The 21,308-nt window shown below is 37.7% G+C and overlaps 1 protein-coding gene across 1 annotated transcript; it reads left to right on the top strand.

Moving 5' to 3' along the window:
* The first annotated feature begins 818 nt into the window (after positions 1 to 818).
* On the top strand, positions 819 to 9,375 carry LOC112192381. Its single transcript, XM_024332093.2, has 11 exons — positions 819 to 3,328; positions 3,523 to 3,762; positions 4,088 to 4,217; positions 5,104 to 5,256; positions 5,401 to 5,636; positions 5,978 to 6,047; positions 6,438 to 6,644; positions 7,109 to 7,344; positions 7,859 to 7,937; positions 8,069 to 8,209; positions 8,655 to 9,375. The coding sequence occupies exons 1-11, from the start codon at positions 1,005 to 1,007 to the stop codon at positions 8,865 to 8,867; spliced, it is 4,029 nt and encodes a 1,342-aa protein (XP_024187861.1). The 5' UTR covers positions 819 to 1,004; the 3' UTR covers positions 8,868 to 9,375.
* Positions 9,376 to 21,308: the final 11,933 nt, after the last annotated feature.

Genomic DNA, 21,308 nt, shown 5'->3' with positions numbered 1-21,308 from the left:
TTTGTGTTTGGAGTTTACTCACACAAGCTTCCAAAGCGTACCGGGTTTGTTGTTGCAACCTGGTGCACTATTCAATGATGTAGGGGTTGATCCTGCAGGTCAGGGTAATCATGGCTGAAGTAGGAGTCTTGTTGTCGCAACTGTTTCGGAGGCTAATTTTGTTGCTTTGACTTTATTCAGACTTCCGTTTTGTAGTAAAGCTTTGAGAGAGCGTTTACTTATAAATTTGTTAACGCAACTTAATTCGTAAACTTGTGTAATGTAATATATGACTTAAAAAACGAGTCTGTATTGATATTGTGAGTTCAAAACTTAGTGTACAACTTGTTTTAAAAAGAAAAATTTCCCTCGTATTTAGGGTCAATGTCCGAATCATCACACCCGATGTATTTGTGTTTGTTTATTTGGTTTATTACTTGTACTTGGAAATCAGGGCATGACAAATTCAATATCGAATGACAGCTTGTAAACCGCCTTTAAGAGCCGAGCATTCTGCAACAAAAACAATAGAGAGGCCAAGAAGATTTCGGGCACCAACAAGAAGAGCGAGACCACGATGGTCTCGGATTCCGAAACCAGAGCCTGCTTTCCCACCAGAGAAGACCGAGCCATCAAAGTTGAGCTTAACCGTATTAGAAGGAGGAGACCACTTGATAACTTCCTAGACAGCAGAGGGAACCTTTAGCAAAGAAGGTCTGTTGCAGCCTTGTAGGAGATAAAACCTAGAAAGTAAAGAAATAGCGAAACACGTCACCAAATTTAAATTGCCTTTTACCACTTTTGTCTCAAGCATGAAGTGCACGACTTAAAACAGAGAAGCTGAAGCAAACAAAAAACCCCCCCGCTCTTCTTTCTCCACATCTCTCTCTCTCTCTGCGGCTTCCACACCCAGTAAAACCCATAAAACAACCTCCCTTTTTTTTTTTTATAAATTTAATTTAATTTTCTATATAATCCCTAAGCGATTCCGAAACCCTAAATTTTCAGCTCACACTGCGCCGGAAATGTGGCCGGCGGCGGCGGGCGTCCGGTCCCCGATTACCTCTAAACCCTCCGGCAATCCTCAAAACCCTAAACCTTCATCGGAGGAGACGCCTTCATCTAACCCCTTCAATTTCAATGGTGCTGGTTCCGACGGTCCGTCGTGTCCAAATGTGCGGTCACGATCAGCTCGGCCGCGGCCGAGGTTGGCGAAGCACAGGAGGAAGCAGGATGCGAATGCGGGGTCGAGAACTGGGCCGGCTGAGACGGCTGGGCCGGAGGTCAACCCGTTTTGCTCGGTAAGTGGTGGTGCTGCTACTAGTGTTTTTAATCAGTTCAGTTTTCCGAGTGGTGGTGGGGGTTTTGTGTTTGGCGCTACATTGAGTGGTGTTGATGAGCGGGCTCAGGTGAACAGTGGGGATGGTAGAGAGTTCGGTGAGGTTGAGAGTGTGAGTGCTAAGCAGGATGATCCTCTGGGGCCGAGTTCGTGTGGGGAGAGGAGAGAATGTGACACTGATCAAAGTGGAAACGGGATATTCGAGTGTGATCAGAATCATTCAGCTCCGAATTTGAGTGCCGAAAATGGAGAATCGGCAGAATGTGTTGAGAAACTCGGTGATTTTGGGTGTGGTTCAGAGGTAGGACGGAGTGAATATTGTGAAAATGAGGGGAAGTCAGGTAATGACTCTAGTGGTATTGGTTTTGTGTTCGGTTCCGGTTGGTCTAATTCAAGTTCAGATTTGAATTCAGGAAAGAATGACTCTAGTGGAAATGTGGAAAAATTGGTTGATGAAGTTGGCAGGAAGATGAGAGTAGAGAGTGACACCGAGTTTGAGAAAGTGAAAGTTAATTCTTTCGAATTTCATACTGAGGAGCGTTGGAGCTCAGACAAGGTTCATGATGAGGGCATTTTTGTATTTGGAAGCAGCGGTAAGAAAGGTTCCAGTTTGACGGATTCCAAGGTAGCTAATTGTCAAGACGAGGTGAAATCAAGTGATGAAGGAGATTGCAAGTCCAATTCAAACAGTCGGAATGATAATCTGAGTTCTGATTTCAGTAGCAAGTGTAATCTTGTATCTGAAACTAGTGAGGTAACTTGTGGAGATAATCATAAAAGTACTGACCATGTTGTATTTGGAAGCGAAAGTAACACGGCTGGTACCACCAGTGGGATTTCTAGTTCCACTGAGTTTACATTTCAGGCAGGACTTGGTGATAGTGTTGATGCAGGCCAGTTTCCTGAGTGTCAAATTAATAAACCCAATGCAGCTGCTGGCCCATGTTCATTCTCATCAATTGGTCTCGGTATCCAACTAAATGGTTGTGTTTCTGAAGCAGCTTCTGCGGGTGGAGTAAAAGGTAAAGATGAAAGTAGCTTTACTAGCTCTCCAGATGGATTTGGAGTGTGCTTTGAGGACTTCAACACTCCATTGCGGTTTCCTGCTTGCCTCAAAGAAAATCTATTTCCTGAAATAAATAAATCAAACATCAGTATGAAGGGTAGATCGGTTAGGGACAAGGGATCAAGGAAAACAAGGGGAAGGTTGAAGAAACCTTCTCTGAGTAAGCAATGGCCAGCGCAAGATAATGTTCCCAAGGAAAGTAGTTCCCAAGAAAACCCAGTCTCACCTGGATGTGGCTCACCCATGGATTTCTCTCCATATGAGGAAACTACAGTTGCTGATCCACATTCGAGGGAATCTTCTACAATGTCTAATGACACCTTCCACATAGTCAGTAATACTGCACCTTGTGGCTCCAATGCAACAGTTCCCATTGGACCTAATGGTGATGAGGGAGAATTTGCCGCTAAAGGTGATCAGATATATGGTAAGGCCACTGACGAGAATTCTAGGTATCATGGTGAAAGAATATTTGTTGACAATTGTTTCTCCAAAGGGTCTGGTTCTGGAGCTGAAACTCCCTGCTTTAGCTCCAATGGTATCAGTCATGCTGGTAAGGATTCAGAAGACGTTAGAGCTGATAATGGTGTGAATTTAGAAAGTCAAGAACAGGATTGTGGAACACCGTGTTTTGCTTCTGGTTTGAAAAATATGGAGAGGAAAACATTTACCTTTGTTGCATCATCTTCTGCAGAAGGAAGTCCAATAGTGGCAAGGCGTCTTCCGCGCAGAGTGAAAAATAAGAAGAAAGTTGGTTCTAATACGTTTGTTATAACTCCAAGTCCAAATGTTCAGTTTGGAGGTTCTGACCAATTTACACCCCACTCTAGCACACCATTGTCTTTTGATGCAGTAGGAAAATCTGAGCCCCATGAACAAGTAACGAAAGTGCATATCCCTTCTACTGAGGCTACTCATGAGACTTGTGAGAAGTGGCGAATTAGGTGATTATATTTAATGACTGGTTTTAATTTCCTTAAAGAACTTTGTCTTTGAAATAGTTTTTTGGACCATTGGTTGTTTGGATATGATTTCTAATATATATTTATATGTAACCTTGGAGACTTTTTTGTTGTTGTTGGTCAATTAGAGATTATTTTCATGTTCTCTCACATTGTAAGGATTTGGTTTCCTGCAGGGGCAACAAAGCTTATAGGAACAAAGACTTTTCAAAAGCTGAAGACTTTTACACACAGGGAATAGTTTCTGTACCTTCAAGTGAAAGATCGGGAAGCTGCCTTAGGCCTCTTTTACTATGCTATAGCAATCGTGCAGCAACAAGGATGTATATGGGAAGGATAAGGGAAGCTTTAGGGGACTGCATGATGGCCACTGCACTAGACCCCAACTTTCTCAAAGTTCAAATGAGAGCTGCAAAGTAAGTCTTGGCCTCCTTACCCTTGAGAAACATTGACCCTAGTTATAGTTAACAATGGTTCTTGAAACTTTCTCATGTTCTGATTATTCTAAGCTTTTCCCGTCAAAATTCATCAAGGTTTGTAGGAATATGTTGAGTTCCAAATTACTAAACTCCTCATAAACTCCATTTGATGGTTGTAACTGTCTTTTTGTGTGTGGAGTATATGGTCTATTCATGTCAAACTAGACATCATCCGGTATTTTGCTGCATTGTTGCTCTTGTGATTCATGCATAGTAAATATATTCTATGCTATCTTAATACGATTCCTATTTTGGGTTGCAGTTTCCATCTTCTTCTCGGCGAAGTTGAAAATGCCCAACGGTACTTTAATAATTGCTTGGAATCCGGAACTGGTGTGTGTTTGGATCGGAGAATTGTAATTGATTCTGCTGATGGCATACAAAAGGCTCAGGTACTGCATCTTTTCCTGTCATACTTTTGTGATGGGGATGTAAAAACTTGTTTACTCCTGTCTATCATTGTATATCAATTAGTTATTATAGCTTGAGTGTGGTGATTATTCTTAGAAGCCAAGGAAAAACAGCAAAGAATGATGGAGAAGAATTTCTTTTCCTGAAATGTCTGTTGTTTATTTTAGGCATGCAAATAAGTTTCCTTTTTTTTTTTGCCAGATAATCATGCAGTATGAGCTTGTAGGTATATAGGTCTGGAGTGTATCTGTGAGTGCTGTGGTTGAACAATTTAACTGAGGTTATTTTATGGGTGCGGTGTTTGAATACAAGTTTTAATTTAGTCATTTTCCAACTTCACAGCAAGAACATGTGACTGGAGGAACATAAATTTTGAGAATGCTGTCGTTGGGTTGGGTTGAGCTTGACATCTTATGGGATAGAGTCTGCTTCTGGGCATCTTTTTGGGCTTCAATTTCTTGGTTTAAGAATAGCTCCTTTTTTGCTATTCATTGGATGGAATGCAGCATCTTGTTAGTTCTTTGATTGGTATTTGTGCTGGTATTTCATCTCAGTGGATGCCTTGGCCACTTTTGAATTGATATAATTTTGTCTGTTACCAAACAGAGAGGAAAAAAAATGAACTTTGAAAAATAACGTACCTGTACTCATGTTCATCTAGAGCAAGTATTACACAATGTAGCAAACTATTCCCAGTAGCTTTCTCACGGTGGATTTTCAAATTGAAAGCCAAAGCATCTACCTTATAGATCCATTGGGTTTGTAGGATTTGACATGATGTATGTGGTCTTCAGTTCATATACACCTACAGTTTTCGCATGCTTAGGGAATCTTATGACAGTGATGTATGTGGTATCTTTTTTGCAGAAAGTGGCTGAGTATACGAATCGCTCTGCCAAGCTTCTGGAACAGAGAACTACAGATGCAGCTCTCAGTGCCTTGGAAATTGTTTCTGAGGCCTTGTCTATTAGTGAATACTCGGAAAAGTTACTTGAAATGAAGGCAGAGGCTTTGTGTTTGGTATGTCTCTTGGAACTATTAGTCTTTACTTATGTATTTAGTTTCTTTTATTGAATCAATTGGTCTTTTGGTGGGTGGTTACTCTTGTAGATGTAATTGTTTGGTGGTCTCAGTATTTTTCTATTTTTTGGTGGCATTTTGCAGTTGAGGAGATATGAAGAGGCAATTCAACTGTGTGAACAGAGTATGTATTTTGCTGAGAAGAACTTTTCTTCGCTGAACAGTGTAGTAAATATGGATACTGCTGGATGTGAAGATCATCCATATGCTAGGTTGTGGAGGTGGTTCTTCATATCCAAATCTTACTTTCATTTGGGAAGGTTTCAGGCAGCTCTTGATTTACTTGAGAAGCTAGAGCAAGTGGGATCTATCAAAGACAGGTAATACACAATGATGTGGACAATTAAATCTCTGGCACAACTCTCTTTAATGAAAGTGGTGGTCCTCTTTTATGAAAGTGCTACTCACTCTTAGGAGTGTGATATACTCTCTTTCATAACGCTAGTAATCTCTTTTCAGCAAGACTGGTTGATGAGGTCTTTGCAACCACTATAGTTGGCATCTTCTCCTTCCTATAATGGGAGGTTTTAAAATTGAAAAACAAAATGGGTAATACAAAATGCCTTTGATGCAGAACCAATTCTATAGTTTTGAGTTCAATCTGGACTTTTGTTTTATTAATGTCGTGGCTGGAATTTACCGAGTCTAAATTTAACTACAGGTATGCGAGTAAGAATCTGGAATCATCAATTTCATTAGCTGTCACCATACGTGAACTGTTAAGCCACAAGGTAAGCCCTCTGTTGCTTCAATTTATTATCTCACTTGGATGGAGGATTAGTAGGCATCCACAGAAATACTTTGACCTTGTTGTCATGCTTAATATGTGTTGTGCGTGCTTCTTCAATTATCAACATCTAATTTTAACATATGCTGAGTGACTTTTGTAAGTACAAAAGAGAAGATTAGTTGCGGCATTTCTGCTTGTCCTGAGTGACTTCCATGTCCAACCTTCTTTAAGATAAATGCTGGTCATTCTAATGTACTATAGTATTGGTAAAAATTTGATTTGAACAAGGTTCAGCTATCAGTCTAATGAATTGTTTCTGCCCATCGTTTAGAGCATTTGCATTCATCTTTGAAGCCACTACGAATTAATCGTACTATCCTTTAAAAAACAGGATGCAGGGAATGAAGCATTTAGATCAGGAAGATATACAGAAGCAGTGGAGCATTATACTGTTGCTTTATCTCGCAATATTGGATCTCGGCCATTTTCTGCAATCTGTTTGTGCAACCGTGCTGCAGCACACCAAGCTTTGGGTCAAATTACTGATGCCATTGCTGACTGCAGTCTTGCAATAGCTCTTGATGGACATTATGTTAAGGTATACCTTTTCCAGTATACTCATCTGCCGTTTTACTTTTGATTATTATTGTTTCTTTAAGATTGATAACTAATGGACCTTAAGGTGATATCTGATATACCAGTCGGGAATGGTAAACGTAATTTCTGGAAGGGACAAATGCGTGTAACTTAACTGATTTAGTTCATTCTCTGGGCTCTTATGTTTGAGATACAATGCTATTAATTTGATTACTGGAACAAGTGTTATAATTGTTTTTCCTAATTTTTGCCAAAAAAAAAAAAAAAAACAAGTTGATTCATTTGATTTTAACTCTTTCCATGTACATGCTCACCCTTGCCTACCTTAACTATGATTTATGAGAGGCATTGTGGGGTGTTACTCGTTTTGATTTCTCATCAAATGAATTGATTATCTTTAGCACAGAATTGCTTTAAACTTGAACAGTTATGTGATTTGTTGACTAGTCCTCCTGCTCTTAACAGGCAGTTTCTAGAAGAGCTACCTTACATGAGATGATACGGGACTATGGACAGGCTGCTAGCGATCTCCAAAGACTTATTTCTGTACTGGAAAACCAATCTGGTGACAAGGCCAAAGAACCTACCTCACAAGGTAGCTCCAATGGCCGTACACAAGAATTACGGAACTCTTATCGACGTATGCCTTTAATGGAACAAGAAGCTAAGAAAGGAATCCCCTTGAATTTTTACCTCATTCTGTAAGTTCTTAATCCATTAATTCCATTATTAAAAACCTAGTTTTATTCAATCTGTATAGTTCAAGAATCATGCTTAGAAAAGTCAACCGAATCAAAAGTATTTAGTGTTCTGATTTCTAACTAATTGATAGATGACCACAATATTTCTGGAATGGGTATCAAAAACTCACTTTGTTCTGATACTCCATATCTTGACTACTGAAGCAAAAAGTCTTCAACACGTTAAACTTTGATGACACAAGAGCGGTTATGTTTATTCCTTCAGAAAAATCAAAGGTCCGAACGTATAAATTGAAAAAACTATATGCTCCCGTCCTGAGCAGTTATGTCATTGTTAAAGCTAACTAGGAGTTTCTTAGTACTTTTAAATGGAAAAACTTCTAGATAGAAATTTGAGATAATTGTTGCACTTTTGCAAGTAAGTTGTTATTGTTGACTTAGTTGAGTTCTGGATGTTCAATCCTATTTCCTGGAGGCTTATGCAAATCACTGCTTATTTTAATTTCAATTCCAGGGGAATTAAATCATCTGACACAAGTTCTGACATTAAGAAGGCATACCGTAAGGCTGCTCTCAAGCATCATCCCGACAAGGTTTTAAATTTCTATACCCCGTTCACTCCTCTTCCTCGATAAAGTTGTTCTTGATGATGGATTGTCTTATGTAATTCTGAATTGACGATCCTTTTTTTTCTTTTTCTTTTTTCTGTCTTTCGTTTATTTAGGCTGGTCAGTTCTTGGCAAGAAGTGAGAGTGGAGATGAAGGGCAACTCTGGAAAGAAATCTCTCTCGAGGTTCACAAGGATGCTGACAGACTCTTTAAAATGATCGGAGAGGCATATGCAGTACTTTCAGATCCCAACAAGGTGTCGTGTCGATTGATATCCTACTTGAGAGTTTACATACTTAAAATAAATGAATAATTGACTAGCACCAGGGGAGCCATTTTTAGCATCGTTGCATACTATAGATCATATTCATTAAATCTACAGAACATACTAATTTTGCCAGCTCCTAGCCTCCCACAATATCAAATATTTTCTTCTCTTAAAGACTCCAAATGTTCTCTCTTTTTAATGCCATTTTCACAACTTAAGTTTTGAAATTGTCCAGCAACTGCAGTTTCAACTTAATTTCCATTTTACATCCTTTTTTTGTTTTCCTTTTAAATTCATCATGTGAAGAGTAAGATGTTAATTCATAATTCGAAGTTCTGTACCTGTCAATAAAGTGAACAACCATTAAACTTTAGATTTCATGATGATAATAGCATATCCTGCTGATACTTCAGTCCTTTTTTTCTGCTAACAGCGCTCAGAATATGATCTTGAGGAAGACATAAGAAAATCAGCAAAGGAAAGCAAGGAACGTGGCGTCTACAGAAAGTCTTCAGATTTTCAGAGTCCTAGACGCAGCAGCTATAGAAAACCAGATTTTTATAGCTCTCCATTCGAGAGAAGCTCATATTGTCGGAACAGTAGGGAGAGTTGGAAGACATATGGAGATTCGTATTCACGATGGTAAAAGGAACTTGAGAATTGAGTTCTTCTGTACGAGTTCTGGGTTGGTTTTGGAGTGGCCCTAGGTTTCATAGCCAATCAATTGGGATTGTGGTTCTGGCAGCTGGTGGTCAGGGATTACTTCCATATGAATGCATTCACTCAAAAGCACCCGCCTTCTTTCATCTGAAAGCTAACTGCTCATAGATATGGAGATCTTGAGCTTGGTATCCATATAATTTACAGGAAAACAGATGAGGTAAATTAGTTATCTCAATACGATAGCAATGTTTGGATATATAACTTACTACTGTTAGCAGACAACATGAGCCTGCACATCTGATCTTCAGCAAGTGCTAGCCGGGATAGAAGATATTTTGTTGGGTTCGATGGAAAAGAAATAGGATAAGTTGTAAAATCTACTTGTTTTTGTATAAACGTTTTTCTTTTCTTGGGTAATTTGTTTGTACTCCCAGATGTTATAAATGCACGTTTAAAGCTTCATAATGGAAAAGTTGTTCCCTGCTAGTCTACTTCCTTTTGTCATTTGCTTTTCATCTCTACAAGGTTTTTGTTCCTTAATGTTATGGGTTATTGAAAAAAAAGAAGATTAAATCCATGAACAAACAACGGAGGAACCAGTGGAACAAACCAATTCAGAGACCACAATTAAGAAACATCAAGCCTTCAAATGCCTCGGAAAGCTTTAGCACTCCAATCTAGTGAGGTATCAAGCTTCTAAGAGGAAGGATAACCTCAAAAACACTTGTTCTGTAGTGTAACTCTTCATCTTCTACTCTTGGGAGTATGAAAGCTCTTCTTCACAACACTTTCATGCGTGAATTTTTTTTTTTTTTTGTTCTTTTATATTAAAACCATATTAAAAAAAAAATCCAACTTTTACAAAGTAGACAAAACGATCGATAAGAACTCCAAGATACACCAGCAAGGGAACCAAAAAAAGAAAGAAACATCAACCACAAGAACATGCATGGTGAACAAACTACTGCACTCTAATCACAATTTCCTTTTAGGTTGAAATATTAGTTCCAGAAGGGGATAATGTTCTGGTGCTAGCTAGTTTAAGTATGACCTCTTTCTTTTAAAATGAGCTTGTTATTGCTGTTCGATATCCAGAAAAGAATTCTTCTAACTAATCTGGCCAGTCTTATTTTACAAAGACAATAGCTTCTTTTGTGTGCTAAAGTAATAACCAGTTAGTAATTACTAAATTACGGAAATTAATGAACTAGCAACAATACTAGCGTTTACAATATATGTATGATTTGTGATCAAGAGAAAACAAAAAGAAAAAAAAAAATTTAACCTCACTTGTCCCTATATAACAAACCTTCTATCTTAGATATTTGACTCTAGCGTCTGCTCAATTTTTGGGTAAAGCCTAGCAACTTTGTACGTGCTCAACTATGTTGGATATGAGATGACCAAACTGATAATTTTGAAGTAAGTTTCTATTGTTAACTGTACATATTTGCAAGAAGGCATGGAGTTCTTTATGTACAGCAACTGATACACGAGGAATTGCAGTACAAGTTGATGTTGAGAAAACCCGCGCTATGCATAAAGCATCACTAACGTGCAGACGTAATAAAATTGTTCTGATTCTTGTGTGTTCGAATTCGGGCCCTTGAATACATATAGAACAAGTGAAACACAAATTCTCGATAGCACTAGGGTTAAACATAATAATGTTTTGCGCCAAGTGCTTGTAACAGAAAATATGAGGACAAACAGGAAATATCTTATCGAAAGCACTCAAAGGTCCAACATCGCGATCACTAATAAATGTAATCACTCTACCTTGAGGTTCCAGCAAGCTCTTCAAGTGTTGGAAGAAAAAGGACCAATTAGCATCTGTCTCAAAATCAGACACACATTGCAAGAGGAAAAAAACTTACACAAAACAGAAAAAAAAGAGGTGAGTTTATTGGGGGCAATAGATGATTGCAGCGTGCCGCTGTACTGCCAACGGGAGCGTGCCGCTCCAGAGTTTCAACAAAAAAGAATCCAAAAACAATAATAAATTAACATAAAAAAATACAAAAAGGGAAAAGAAATCACAAAATAAAAACTTCTTGGGGCAATAAACCCTTATTGGGGGTAATAGATAATTGCAACGTGCCGCTGCACCGCCAACGGGAGCGTGCCACTCCATAGTTTCAACTAAAATAGCAATAGAGGAGCACAAACATAAGAAAAGGGTCCGGATCAAGGGACATATTTTTTTACACAAATTTTGACACATCTTGTGAGCCATTGGATTTTAAAATGTTTAATGGTTTAGATTTATTGTTTGAATGATGTCAACAACAACAAAGTGACGTGGCAAATGACATGGTATTACATTTTCAAATCTAAAATTAAACTTCTCTTCATTAAAAGAAAAAACAAAATTACTATTTGAAAAATCAAAATCAAATCAACAAAAACTAAAAACAAATAAAAGAGGAAGAAGAATAGCAGAATAAGGAGTACTGTGTACACAATCAAAAGGAAAAAAAAAATAGCACAAGAACACGCCATTGAAGCTCCTAACATTCTTTAAAATTGCCTAGGTCATATTCTTTCCCTGATGCATCTACAAAATTGCCCAACTTTCCATCACCATGAAGCTTGAGTGACAGCTCTTTGCCATCATAACCTGGGTTTTGATTGAGCATGTGAGACTTGACAACACAGTGAGCATTGTTATCTCTTACCTGGTTATGAGAGGCCCCCATAATATATCAAATTCTGGTCGATCGATCAGTCATTGTAGTACAAGACTTCTCCTGATTAAGAGAATGGCATGGGATCTATATATAGTGCGATATCCAAACATATCATTTAAATAGAAGAGACCATTCACCTTTTATTGAATCATATGGAACAAAGATTACGGTGTCACCGGGAATAATTCTTCTGAGGTTGATAATTCTGTTGTTATTATGTCTTGAGGATGACAAAGTCGTTTCATGCTGGACTTCTCTGCAGGGACATCCTTATTTCTCCAAGTGAGGGCAGCAGAAAGCAGCAAGATGCAGACACAATAGCTTTGATAACATTAAGTCCCATGTACGGATTACAGTCCGTGCTACTTGATAATCACTGGTTGCATTTATCAATTGTTGGTAGTTAAGTTAATGAGATTGTTGAATGGGATTTTACTGTATTGGCTTTGTTTCATAGATAATTAAAGTATCTAAAGCATGTTTTCCTATTGTTGTTGATGGTCTTTTAAGAGCCCGAAGAAGGTATTTGCACACACTCGTAATTGCCACACTCATTGTTTGATTGGCACTGTACCAAGTTGAATGTGACCAATATAGACCCGATCACTGTCATATTTTAGGTTTTCTGAGAAATGTCCTTTCAATTTCCGGTGCTGGTGTTCTTTGCTCCAGTCAAATTCATCAGGTAAAAATACTGCTGCAGCCTGCAGTCTAGTAATTAATCCTTGTCATCCAACCACTGTTAATGAAGAAGTTCCAACTAGAGATCAATCTGATATGTGTATAATTCACCTATTTTAGCTAGCTAGCTAGCAACACATGGAGCATTCTAATGAATCTGGTTGACTCATTAAAACAACAAACAAATTAATAAATGTAAATGCAGAAGAAGATATATAATTTCACGTTCATATATGTAGAAGTATAGATCTGATTTTCCTCCTTCCATGTGTTCTCAGTAAGTGCTTGTCACCTGCTGTGGATACATCACGTATTTGAACTAACTACAGGTCTACAGCAAATCCATTCAATACAAAAACAAAGAGTGTATTGATACCATTCTTTTATAAAAACAAAAATAACATGCCTCAATGTAAATTAATCCTTGTATAAAAACAATAACAAAACAAACATATTCTCTCTCAATGAAACAGTAGTTACTAATTAAGAGAACAAAAAAATCAATATGAAATTGAATTCATTCTTCTTGGTTACTGTATGAATTTTCCTTGTTTGAATCTTTGTCCGACTCTTGCATATTTCTTCATCATCTTTCGCTTCTTCCTTTATCATATCATCCTCTTTTTGAGTCTGCATGACATGTTTACCTTGATGTGCATAAACAAATAATCTACTCGTCACTTCATTTGACTGTGATCTAGACTTTGATGAACTTCGAATACAAGTCCAAAAACCTTCTTGTCGACCATAATCTTCATAATATCTTCCTGGCTCTTCCAATGTGTTAGTATAGTGTTGGCATTCCTTCTTCACAAATCTCTACTCCTTAAGAAGCCCAAGGTTGCAGCCCAAGCCCATACATGTTTAAATACATTTGTTGTAGTTGACTTTGTTGTCTTGCTGTCAAAGACCCATGTGAAGACTGGAAGATCAGTTTTGCTGTCAGCTTCCCCATCTTAGCATAATTGTTTAATTGCAATTGTTTCTTTTGTGTGGCTGCCTTGCTCTCGAAAGCCAAAGACCATCTTTGAAGAATATAGTTCAATTACAACTTGCAACCTCATCTCAGTTTGCTGCCTTGTTGTCGTGGTTCCCAATCCCATCTCATATTGCAATCTTGTCCAAGATCAAGCTTAAATCTTGAAGATCAAAAGAAGACCCATCTTCATCTTGGCTCCGGTAAGCTCATGCATGGCATCTCTTTCACAAAACCATGGGTTTTTCATGGGTTCCCTTCTAGTATCAGTTTTGATTATGGAGCTTGAGTGTTTTGGGTTCTTGAATTGGTATTCCCAATTGAAATTAGGAGCATGGGTTTACATGGGCAATCTGAAATTATGGGTATGGGTTTACCTACTCCAATTGAGATTAAGGGGTTTTTTGAGTGAACCTACCTTCCTCTTCATACTCTATATATATGGGTTCTCTGTTCCTATTCGGGGATTGAAAATACTTTTGTGTTTCAGTCCCTTTGTTTATCAAGAGTTTATCTCTTTGGTTTTCTGCTTTTCAAAAATGTCTTGTTCCATGTTGAAAACAATTTGAAAAACACAAAACCATTCATGCATATTCATTTCTTGCATCCCATAAGTTCAGTTGGGTATTGCAAACTTCAAAGGTGAAATCTCCAAGAAGGACTTGCTGCGTTCATAGCTTGTTTCATAGCTGGGATTTCAAAGTGTATCACTTGTACAAACAATTAGCAAGGAGTTATTACCACAGCCTAGTGAGTCAGTCTAGGAAGGATTGCCGCGTCCAGTTCAATCCCTGTGTTGTAAACTTGTAATTTGTTTTTCTTTAGTGATTTGGTTTTGGTCTTTCAAGAGTAAAGGCCACGCAGATGTTTCTCCCTCGATAGGGTGTTTACTGCATTAACAAAAATCTGTGTTCTTTAATGCTTTAGTTGGTTTGTTTGATTGTTCAATACATTCTGTTCAATTTCAGCTCTCAGGATTGATCACCCTGTTGCAATCCCTGAGAAAGTTTTTGAACGAAAAAATTGGTTGTGAGCCTATTCACCCCCCTCTAGGCTCCCTCTAGGATCCTCAATTGGTATCAGAGCGGGTCACTAACCTGTGTTAGTGTGTTCCTCTGGCCTCCTAGAATGGACCGTGATAGAGTCTCTAGTTCCATTAACTCTCCTCCATATTTTGATGGGAAAGATTACTCTCAATGGAAAGTAATGATGATGGCTTTCCTGCAATCTCAAGAGGATAAGTTATGGAACATTATAGAGAAGGGTTGGATAGAACCAACTAAAAAGGAAACTGAAACTTCAAATCCTATTCCTAAACCAAGAGGTGAGTGGACTGTTGCTGAGCAATCTGATCACAAATGTGATACTAAAGCTCGCTATAGCCTTTTTGCTGCCTTGTCGGATAAGGAAAGAAAAAGAATTACAAATTGTCCAACTGCTAAAGCTTCTTGGGAATTACTTCAAACCACTCATGAGGGTAACAAAAAGGTGAAGGCACAAAAACTTCAAAGCCTTGTGCTTGAATTTGAAGAAATGACTATGAGAGAGGATGAATCTGTTGATGACTTCCATAGTCGCCTCATCAATGTTACCAATCAATGCCATGGGTTGGGTGATCCTATTTTAGAGCATAGAATTGTGAAAAAGTTTCTTCGTGCTCTTCCTCCTAGTTTTGAGGCTAAGCAAATTGCCATTGAGGAAGCTCAAGATCTTGATTCATACTCATTAGATGAGCTTGTGGGAAATTTGAAAACCTTTGAGTGAAAAAGGAGAAAGGGTTAGAAAGAAAAATCAATTGCTTTAAGCACTTTGAAAAAAGAAGAAGACCCTTCTGATTTTAATCTAGAAGAATTTGCTCTTCTCACAAAACAGTTCAAAAAATTTCTTAAATCCGGAAGGTCACCCTCTTCTGATACGCTTTGAGCAAGTGCATAATTTAACCCTGAAATGTCATTAGTAGTACGTAATAAATAGGGATCGTTCTATTCCGGGGATTGAGGGTACACTTGTCATTGTCAAACAATTAAACAATTAAAATTAAAGCAAAGTATAATATTCACAAAGATATTCACAACTATAAACATTGTACACGAAAAGGGGGGATTTTGTTTTTGGTTTTTTGAAAATAAAACTAAGTTAACAAAACAATTAAAATGCAAAAACATAAAAATACGAATGGAATGAGAGAACAAAGATCAAAATCGAAACATATGATTAAAATTGATTCAAACCCTAATATTGTTCATCTAAGTCATGAGAAAGGAGTTGATCATGTGAAACATTCGAAAGCAAATGAATTCCCATTTTTTACTTTTCAATGCAAATTAACCTAAGCGAAAGCACCTAGATTAATCCTATCAAACATGCAATCAAACCCTAGAAAGCTAGTCAATCATGTCATGTTTAACGCATTACACATAGAGAAAGGCTATCAACTCAAGTGTACAACTTAGTATGGAAAAGTCCACCTAATTGCAATCCTCGTTAATTAAATTCGATCTTTGTACAAAACCTTTACTACTTTGATTCAAGTTTACACAAAACGAAAAGTCGATTTCATGTTCTTAAACCTAGCACCAATTATATCGAAACCCTAAGTGTTTGCAACCACATAAGATTAAAATACAAAAGTTATCTATAACGCAAATTTAATTAAACAAACCCACATAAGCAACTCTCGAATCACAATAATATGAATCTGAAAATTCTCAATTAATCATAAAAATTCCAGAAATTAATATTTGTTCAAACACATATGTCAACTAGTTCATCATAACCAACGAAATTCAAAGCAAAGGTTACAAAGGAGAATCAGATTACACCGTGAGATGGAGATGGTGATGAACGATTGATGTGGTGGTCTCTTGAATCTCGAAAGCAAGCTTCAAGGTTGGAGATGGGTGATGGATGCTCACGGCTGTGCTTCTTCTCCCTTGGCCTTGCTTGAACTCGTGGAGATGACTAGAGGATGGAGAAACTCACGGCTATGCTAAGAAGATTTTCTGATTTTTTTCTAAAGTGTAAATTGTATATGAAGAGGAACCCCTCTCAGCGTCAAAGAGGTGGGTATATATAGGAGCACGGCTAGGGTTCACAAAGCAATCAGAATTTTCCACATAGCTTCAACCAATGATAATTCGCCAAGTAAGCTTGTGATGTGGTCCAACCAATCATAGAATGCCAAGTAAGTCTTGTGATGTGTTCCAACCAATCAAAATTCTCTAAAATAACTCCCCTAATATTTAATTGCCGAATTTCCTTGAAATTATTCTGATTTTCTTCATGAATTTCGGCTAACATTCCTTTAGGGAATTTAGGGATGAATCTAGACGCCTTTTTAGCTTTTCCTTGGTGCACACATATTTTCCTTCCATAAATATCTCCCTTGAATCTCTCTTGGCGTCATCTCCTTGATTATTTCTGATTTTCACGTTGGCAATCACACCAAATTATTCCTCCAACAATATTTCTTTCCATAAAAGTCTCCCAAGAAAATCTCTCCTTGAAATCCTCAATCAATCATCTTTAATTCCCACATTGTCACCTTGTTTTTCCATGTCATCTTCATGAAGCTTCTCGTTCCATTTATGAACTCAATTCAGCTTATTTATTCCAAAAACCTGAAAATAGAAGCTTTCTAAAATAAGAAATGGAAACTTTCTTAAACTAAAATGGAAACTTTCTAAAAAGGGAAAATAGAAACTACAAAACGGAAACTTTCTACAATTAGGAACTTTCCCATTCGAAGAATGGAAACTTTCCTAAACAGAGTTTTATTAAGGAAATAACGCAGAAAATATAGGGAAATAACAGTTAAAACGTCGCATTAAAATGCTCCTATCATCTTCTAGCTCTAGAAATTTTTCTGGTTCTACTTCTTCCAAAAGAAATCAAAATGATGATGTTTCAAATGACAAATACTCAAAGTCCTCAAAGTTTTTTCAAAAGAAGTCTTTTGGTGAAAAACCAAAATGTTTTGAGTGTCAAGGATATGGTCATCTTGCTGCTGATTGTGCAAACAAAAAATTTAAGTCTCAATCAAATAGAGCTTTTAAAACCTCTTGGAGTGATAGTGAATCGGAAACTCAGTCCGACCATGAAGAGGAGAATGTTGCTCTTGTTGCTACCACCCAAAATGAGTCCTCAAATGAATCTGATGATGATGAGCACTCTGAGGAGGTAGCCACTAACAAGTTCCAGCAGCTGTACAAAGCCTAAAAAATAATGATTGGAAAGACTGAGGAATTGAAGGATCAACTTGCTTCTTGTGAAAAAGAAAAAACTGGGATAGCAGAGAAGTTGCAATCCTGCAAGAAGAAGTGGGAATTTGAAAGAAATGCCTTGGTAAGTCAAGTGGAGACTCTGCAAGAGAACTTGAATGCTCAAATCAGGTTAGTCAATTCTCTAACTTCTGAAAAAATCTCTCTTGAAAAATCTTTACGTGATTCTCAAGAAAAGTTTTCAAAATTTTCTATTGGATCTGATAAAGTTTCCAAAATGATTGGAATGGGCAAAATTGATAGGGATAAAAAGGGTCTTGGTTTTCATTCTGGAGAAAGCTCCTCAGAAAGGCCAACTATTTTTGTGAAAAGTAAATTGTTGCCTAAAGAAAATGTCCCTAAGTCATCCAAAAGATTCATTCCCATTTGTCACCATTGTGGTATCTCTGGACACATTAGACCAAGGTGTCATAAACTCAGAAATGGTCCTCAAAAGTCTACAAAGTCTCATGAAAACTCTTTGTTTCTTTCTTTACAGTCAACTTTGGAAAAATCTTTGAAAGAATTTGGAAGGATTGCTAAACTTGTTGCAATCCCGAGAAAAGAAAAAGTTGTTTGGGCAAAGAAAAATAAGTCATTTCATCCACTTGCCTCTATTGATTTTAAGCCCTTTGACATTTGTGGAACTGATTTTGAACCTTCTGAAATGTGTCTTCTATCCTCTTGTTGTTTCTCACACGTTGAAGAAAATGACTCCATTGCTACATGTTTGGTTGCTCTTACTGCTCTTTCGTCTAGAAGAGCTGATACTTGGTATTTGGATAGTGGGTGCTCTAGGCACATGACAGGTGATAAAAACTGGTTCTCATCCTTCTATGATGAGGCTATCAGTGGTTCTGTCACTTTTGGTGAAGGAAAGAAAGCAAAGGTTGTGGGAAAAGGGATTGTAACTGCTCCAGGTATCCCAAATTTAAAAAATGTGTTGTATGTTGAAGGACTCCAAGCTAATCTTATTAGTGTGAGTCAATTGAGTGATGACTTTGAAGAGGTTAGATTCAATAAGCTGAGATGTCTTGTTCTCGATGGTAAGGGTAAGAGTGTTATGGGTGGACTACGGTCCAAAAATCATTGTTATTGTGTTAATGCTAATGATTCTGCTTCTTCTCAGATTTGTCTTAGTTCCTCCTCGACTGAAGATACTCTCAATCTTTGGCATAGATGGCTCTGCCATGTGAACTACCAAGACTTGGTGAAGCTCTCCACCAAAGAAGGGGTAAGGGGTTTGCCCAAATTGAGTGGGAAACCAACCGGTATGTGTGAGGGTTGCAAGCTTGGTAAGCAAACTCGTTCCTCACATAGGGTCATTAATTCTATGTCTACTTCACATCCTTTGGATTTAATGCATATGGATCTGGTTGGACCTGTTCAAACCAAAAGATTAGGTGGTAAGAAGTACTTGCTTGTTCTAGTCGATGATTTTTCTAGGTTCACTTGGGTGAAATTCTTGAGTGAAAAATCTGATGCTTTTGACAACTTTCAAAACTTGTGCAAAATGATTTCAAATGAGCAATACTCTTCAAATAAATGCATTGTAAGACTTAGAACTGATCATGGAACTGAATTTGAAAATGCTTCATTTGATGAGTTTTGTAATGATATGGGAATTAAGCATGAGTTCTCGGCTCCCATAACTCCTCAACAAAATGGTGTTGTGGAAAGGAAAAACAGGGTTTTAATTGAAATGGGAAGAGTTATGTTAAACTCTGCTGGTCTTGCTCATACTTTTTGGGCAGAAGCGATTAGCAATGCTTGCTATACCATCAATAGAGTCATCTTTAGACCGGGAACTGAAAAAACTCCTTATGAGATTTTGAAAGGAAAGAAACCAAATGTGAGCCATTTGAGAGTGTTTGGTAGCCCTTGTTACATCTATAGGGATAGAGAATATCTTGCCAAATTTGATGCTAAAAGTGACAAAGGAGTCTTTCTTGGTTACTCATTGAATAGTAGAGCTTATAGGGTGTATAACAAGAGAACTTGTTCTGTGATGGAAACCATTAATATCTCTATTGATGACTCAATTGTGCTCTCACATACTCCTTGTATAAGTTTTGATCAGTACTTTTCGATAAGGAAAAGAATGATGAAGTTGTTGTTGAAGGCCAAGAAGATGAGGAAGCTTCAGTAGGGATTGATGATACCTCTGCAATCCAGCCTGTTTACAGAACTGGACAGCAGCAAGTGCACAAGGATCATTCCTCTTCTGACATCATTGGTGATTTGAATGATGGTTTAAAAACAAGGAGACAAGCAAGAAGGGCTGTAAACAATCTCTCTATTCTTTCATGCTTCATTGCAAAGCATCAAGAAGATATTAGCATCATTACATTTTATGGTTTTGTTTCTGTTATAGAACCTAAAAATGCTAAAGAGGCTTTGTGTGATGTTAATTGGATAAATGCCATGCAAGATGAATTGAGTCAATTTGCTAGAAATGATGTGTGGTATTTGGTTCCTAGACCGGACTCTTCAAATGTCATTGGAACAAAATGGATTTTCAAAAAAAAATCTGATGAAAAGGGTCAGATTACCCGCAACAAAGCAAGGCTTGTTGCTCAAGGGTATTCTCAAGTTGAAGGTCTTGATTTTGATGAAACCTTTGCCCCCGTTGCAAGGCTTGAATCTGTTCGTCTTCTCTTTGCCATTGCATGTCATTTGAGGTTTACTCTTTATCAAATGGATGTGAAAAGTGCGTTTTTAAATGGTGTTCTTCAAGAAGAAGTGTATGTTGAACAACCTGCAGGATTCATAGATCCTATCCATCCCGACCATGTGTATAGACTTAAGAAAGCTCTCTATGGGCTGAAACAAGCCCCTAGAGCTTGGTATGAGAGACTTTCCTCTCATCTTTTGGATAAAGGCTATGTTAGAGGTTCAATTGACAAAACTTTGTTTGTAAAAAGAACTTCTCATCATTTAATTCTTGCTCAAGTCTATGTGGATGACATTGTTTTTGGTTCAACTTCAGATTCATTGATTGAAGAATTCACTAATATCATGAAAAATGAGTTTGAAATGAGTTTGTGTGGCAAATTGAATTATTTTCTTGGTCTGCAAGTCCAACAAAGGAGTGATGGTCTCTACATCTCTCAAACCAAATATGCCAATGACCTTGTGAAAAAGTTTGGTTTGGATGCTGCTACTGCTGTCCGAAATCCCATGGGAACTAGTTCAAAACTTGATGTGGATTTGACTGGAATAAGTGTTGATCAAACCTTGTATAGAAGCATGATAGGAAGCTTGTTGTACCTTACTGCTAGTAGACCCGATATTTCTTTTAGTGTTGGTGTTTGTGCTAGATATCAAGCTAATCCTAAGGAATCACATCTAAAGGCTGTTAAACGCATCATTAGATATGTTTCTGGAACTTCTAACTATGGGGTGGTGTACACCTTTGATTCCAATGTTGAGATTGCAGGTTATACTGACTCAGATTGGGCAGGAAATGTGGATGATCGAAGAAGCACCTCGGGTGGATGTTTCTTTGTGGGAAACAATCTTGTTTCATGGCATAGCAAGAAGCAAAACTGTGTGTCTCTCTCAACTGCCGAAGCCGAGTACATTGCAGCTGGTAGTTGTTGCACCCAAATGTTATGGATGAAACAAATGTTGAACGACTATGGTTTCCCTCAAGGTAAGTTGTCAATATTTTGTGACAACACTAGTGCCATTAACATCTCTAAGAATCCTGTTCAGCACTCACGCACAAAGCATATTGATATTCGATATCATTTCATTCGTGATCTTGTTGATGCAAATATCCTTGAGTTGGAATTCATTCCCACTGAAAATCAATT

The sequence above is a fragment of the Rosa chinensis genome, chromosome 3 (genome assembly GCF_002994745.2).
Source record: "Rosa chinensis cultivar Old Blush chromosome 3, RchiOBHm-V2, whole genome shotgun sequence".
Classification (NCBI taxonomy): Eukaryota; Viridiplantae; Streptophyta; class Magnoliopsida; order Rosales; family Rosaceae; genus Rosa; species Rosa chinensis.
The sequence above is the reverse complement of the archived record's forward strand: the minus strand, read 5'-3'. Positions and strand labels throughout refer to the sequence as shown.

Coding starts and splice junctions, on each gene's coding strand:
- LOC112192381 (XM_024332093.2), top strand. CDS start 1,005: ATGTGGCCGGCGGCGGCGGGCGTCCGGTCCCCGATTACCTCTAAACCC. Junction 6,048..6,437: donor GTGAACTGTTAAGCCACAAG/GTAAGCCCTCTG, acceptor TTTAAAAAACAG/GATGCAGGGAATGAAGCATT. Junction 7,938..8,068: donor TCAAGCATCATCCCGACAAG/GTTTTAAATTTC, acceptor TCGTTTATTTAG/GCTGGTCAGTTCTTGGCAAG.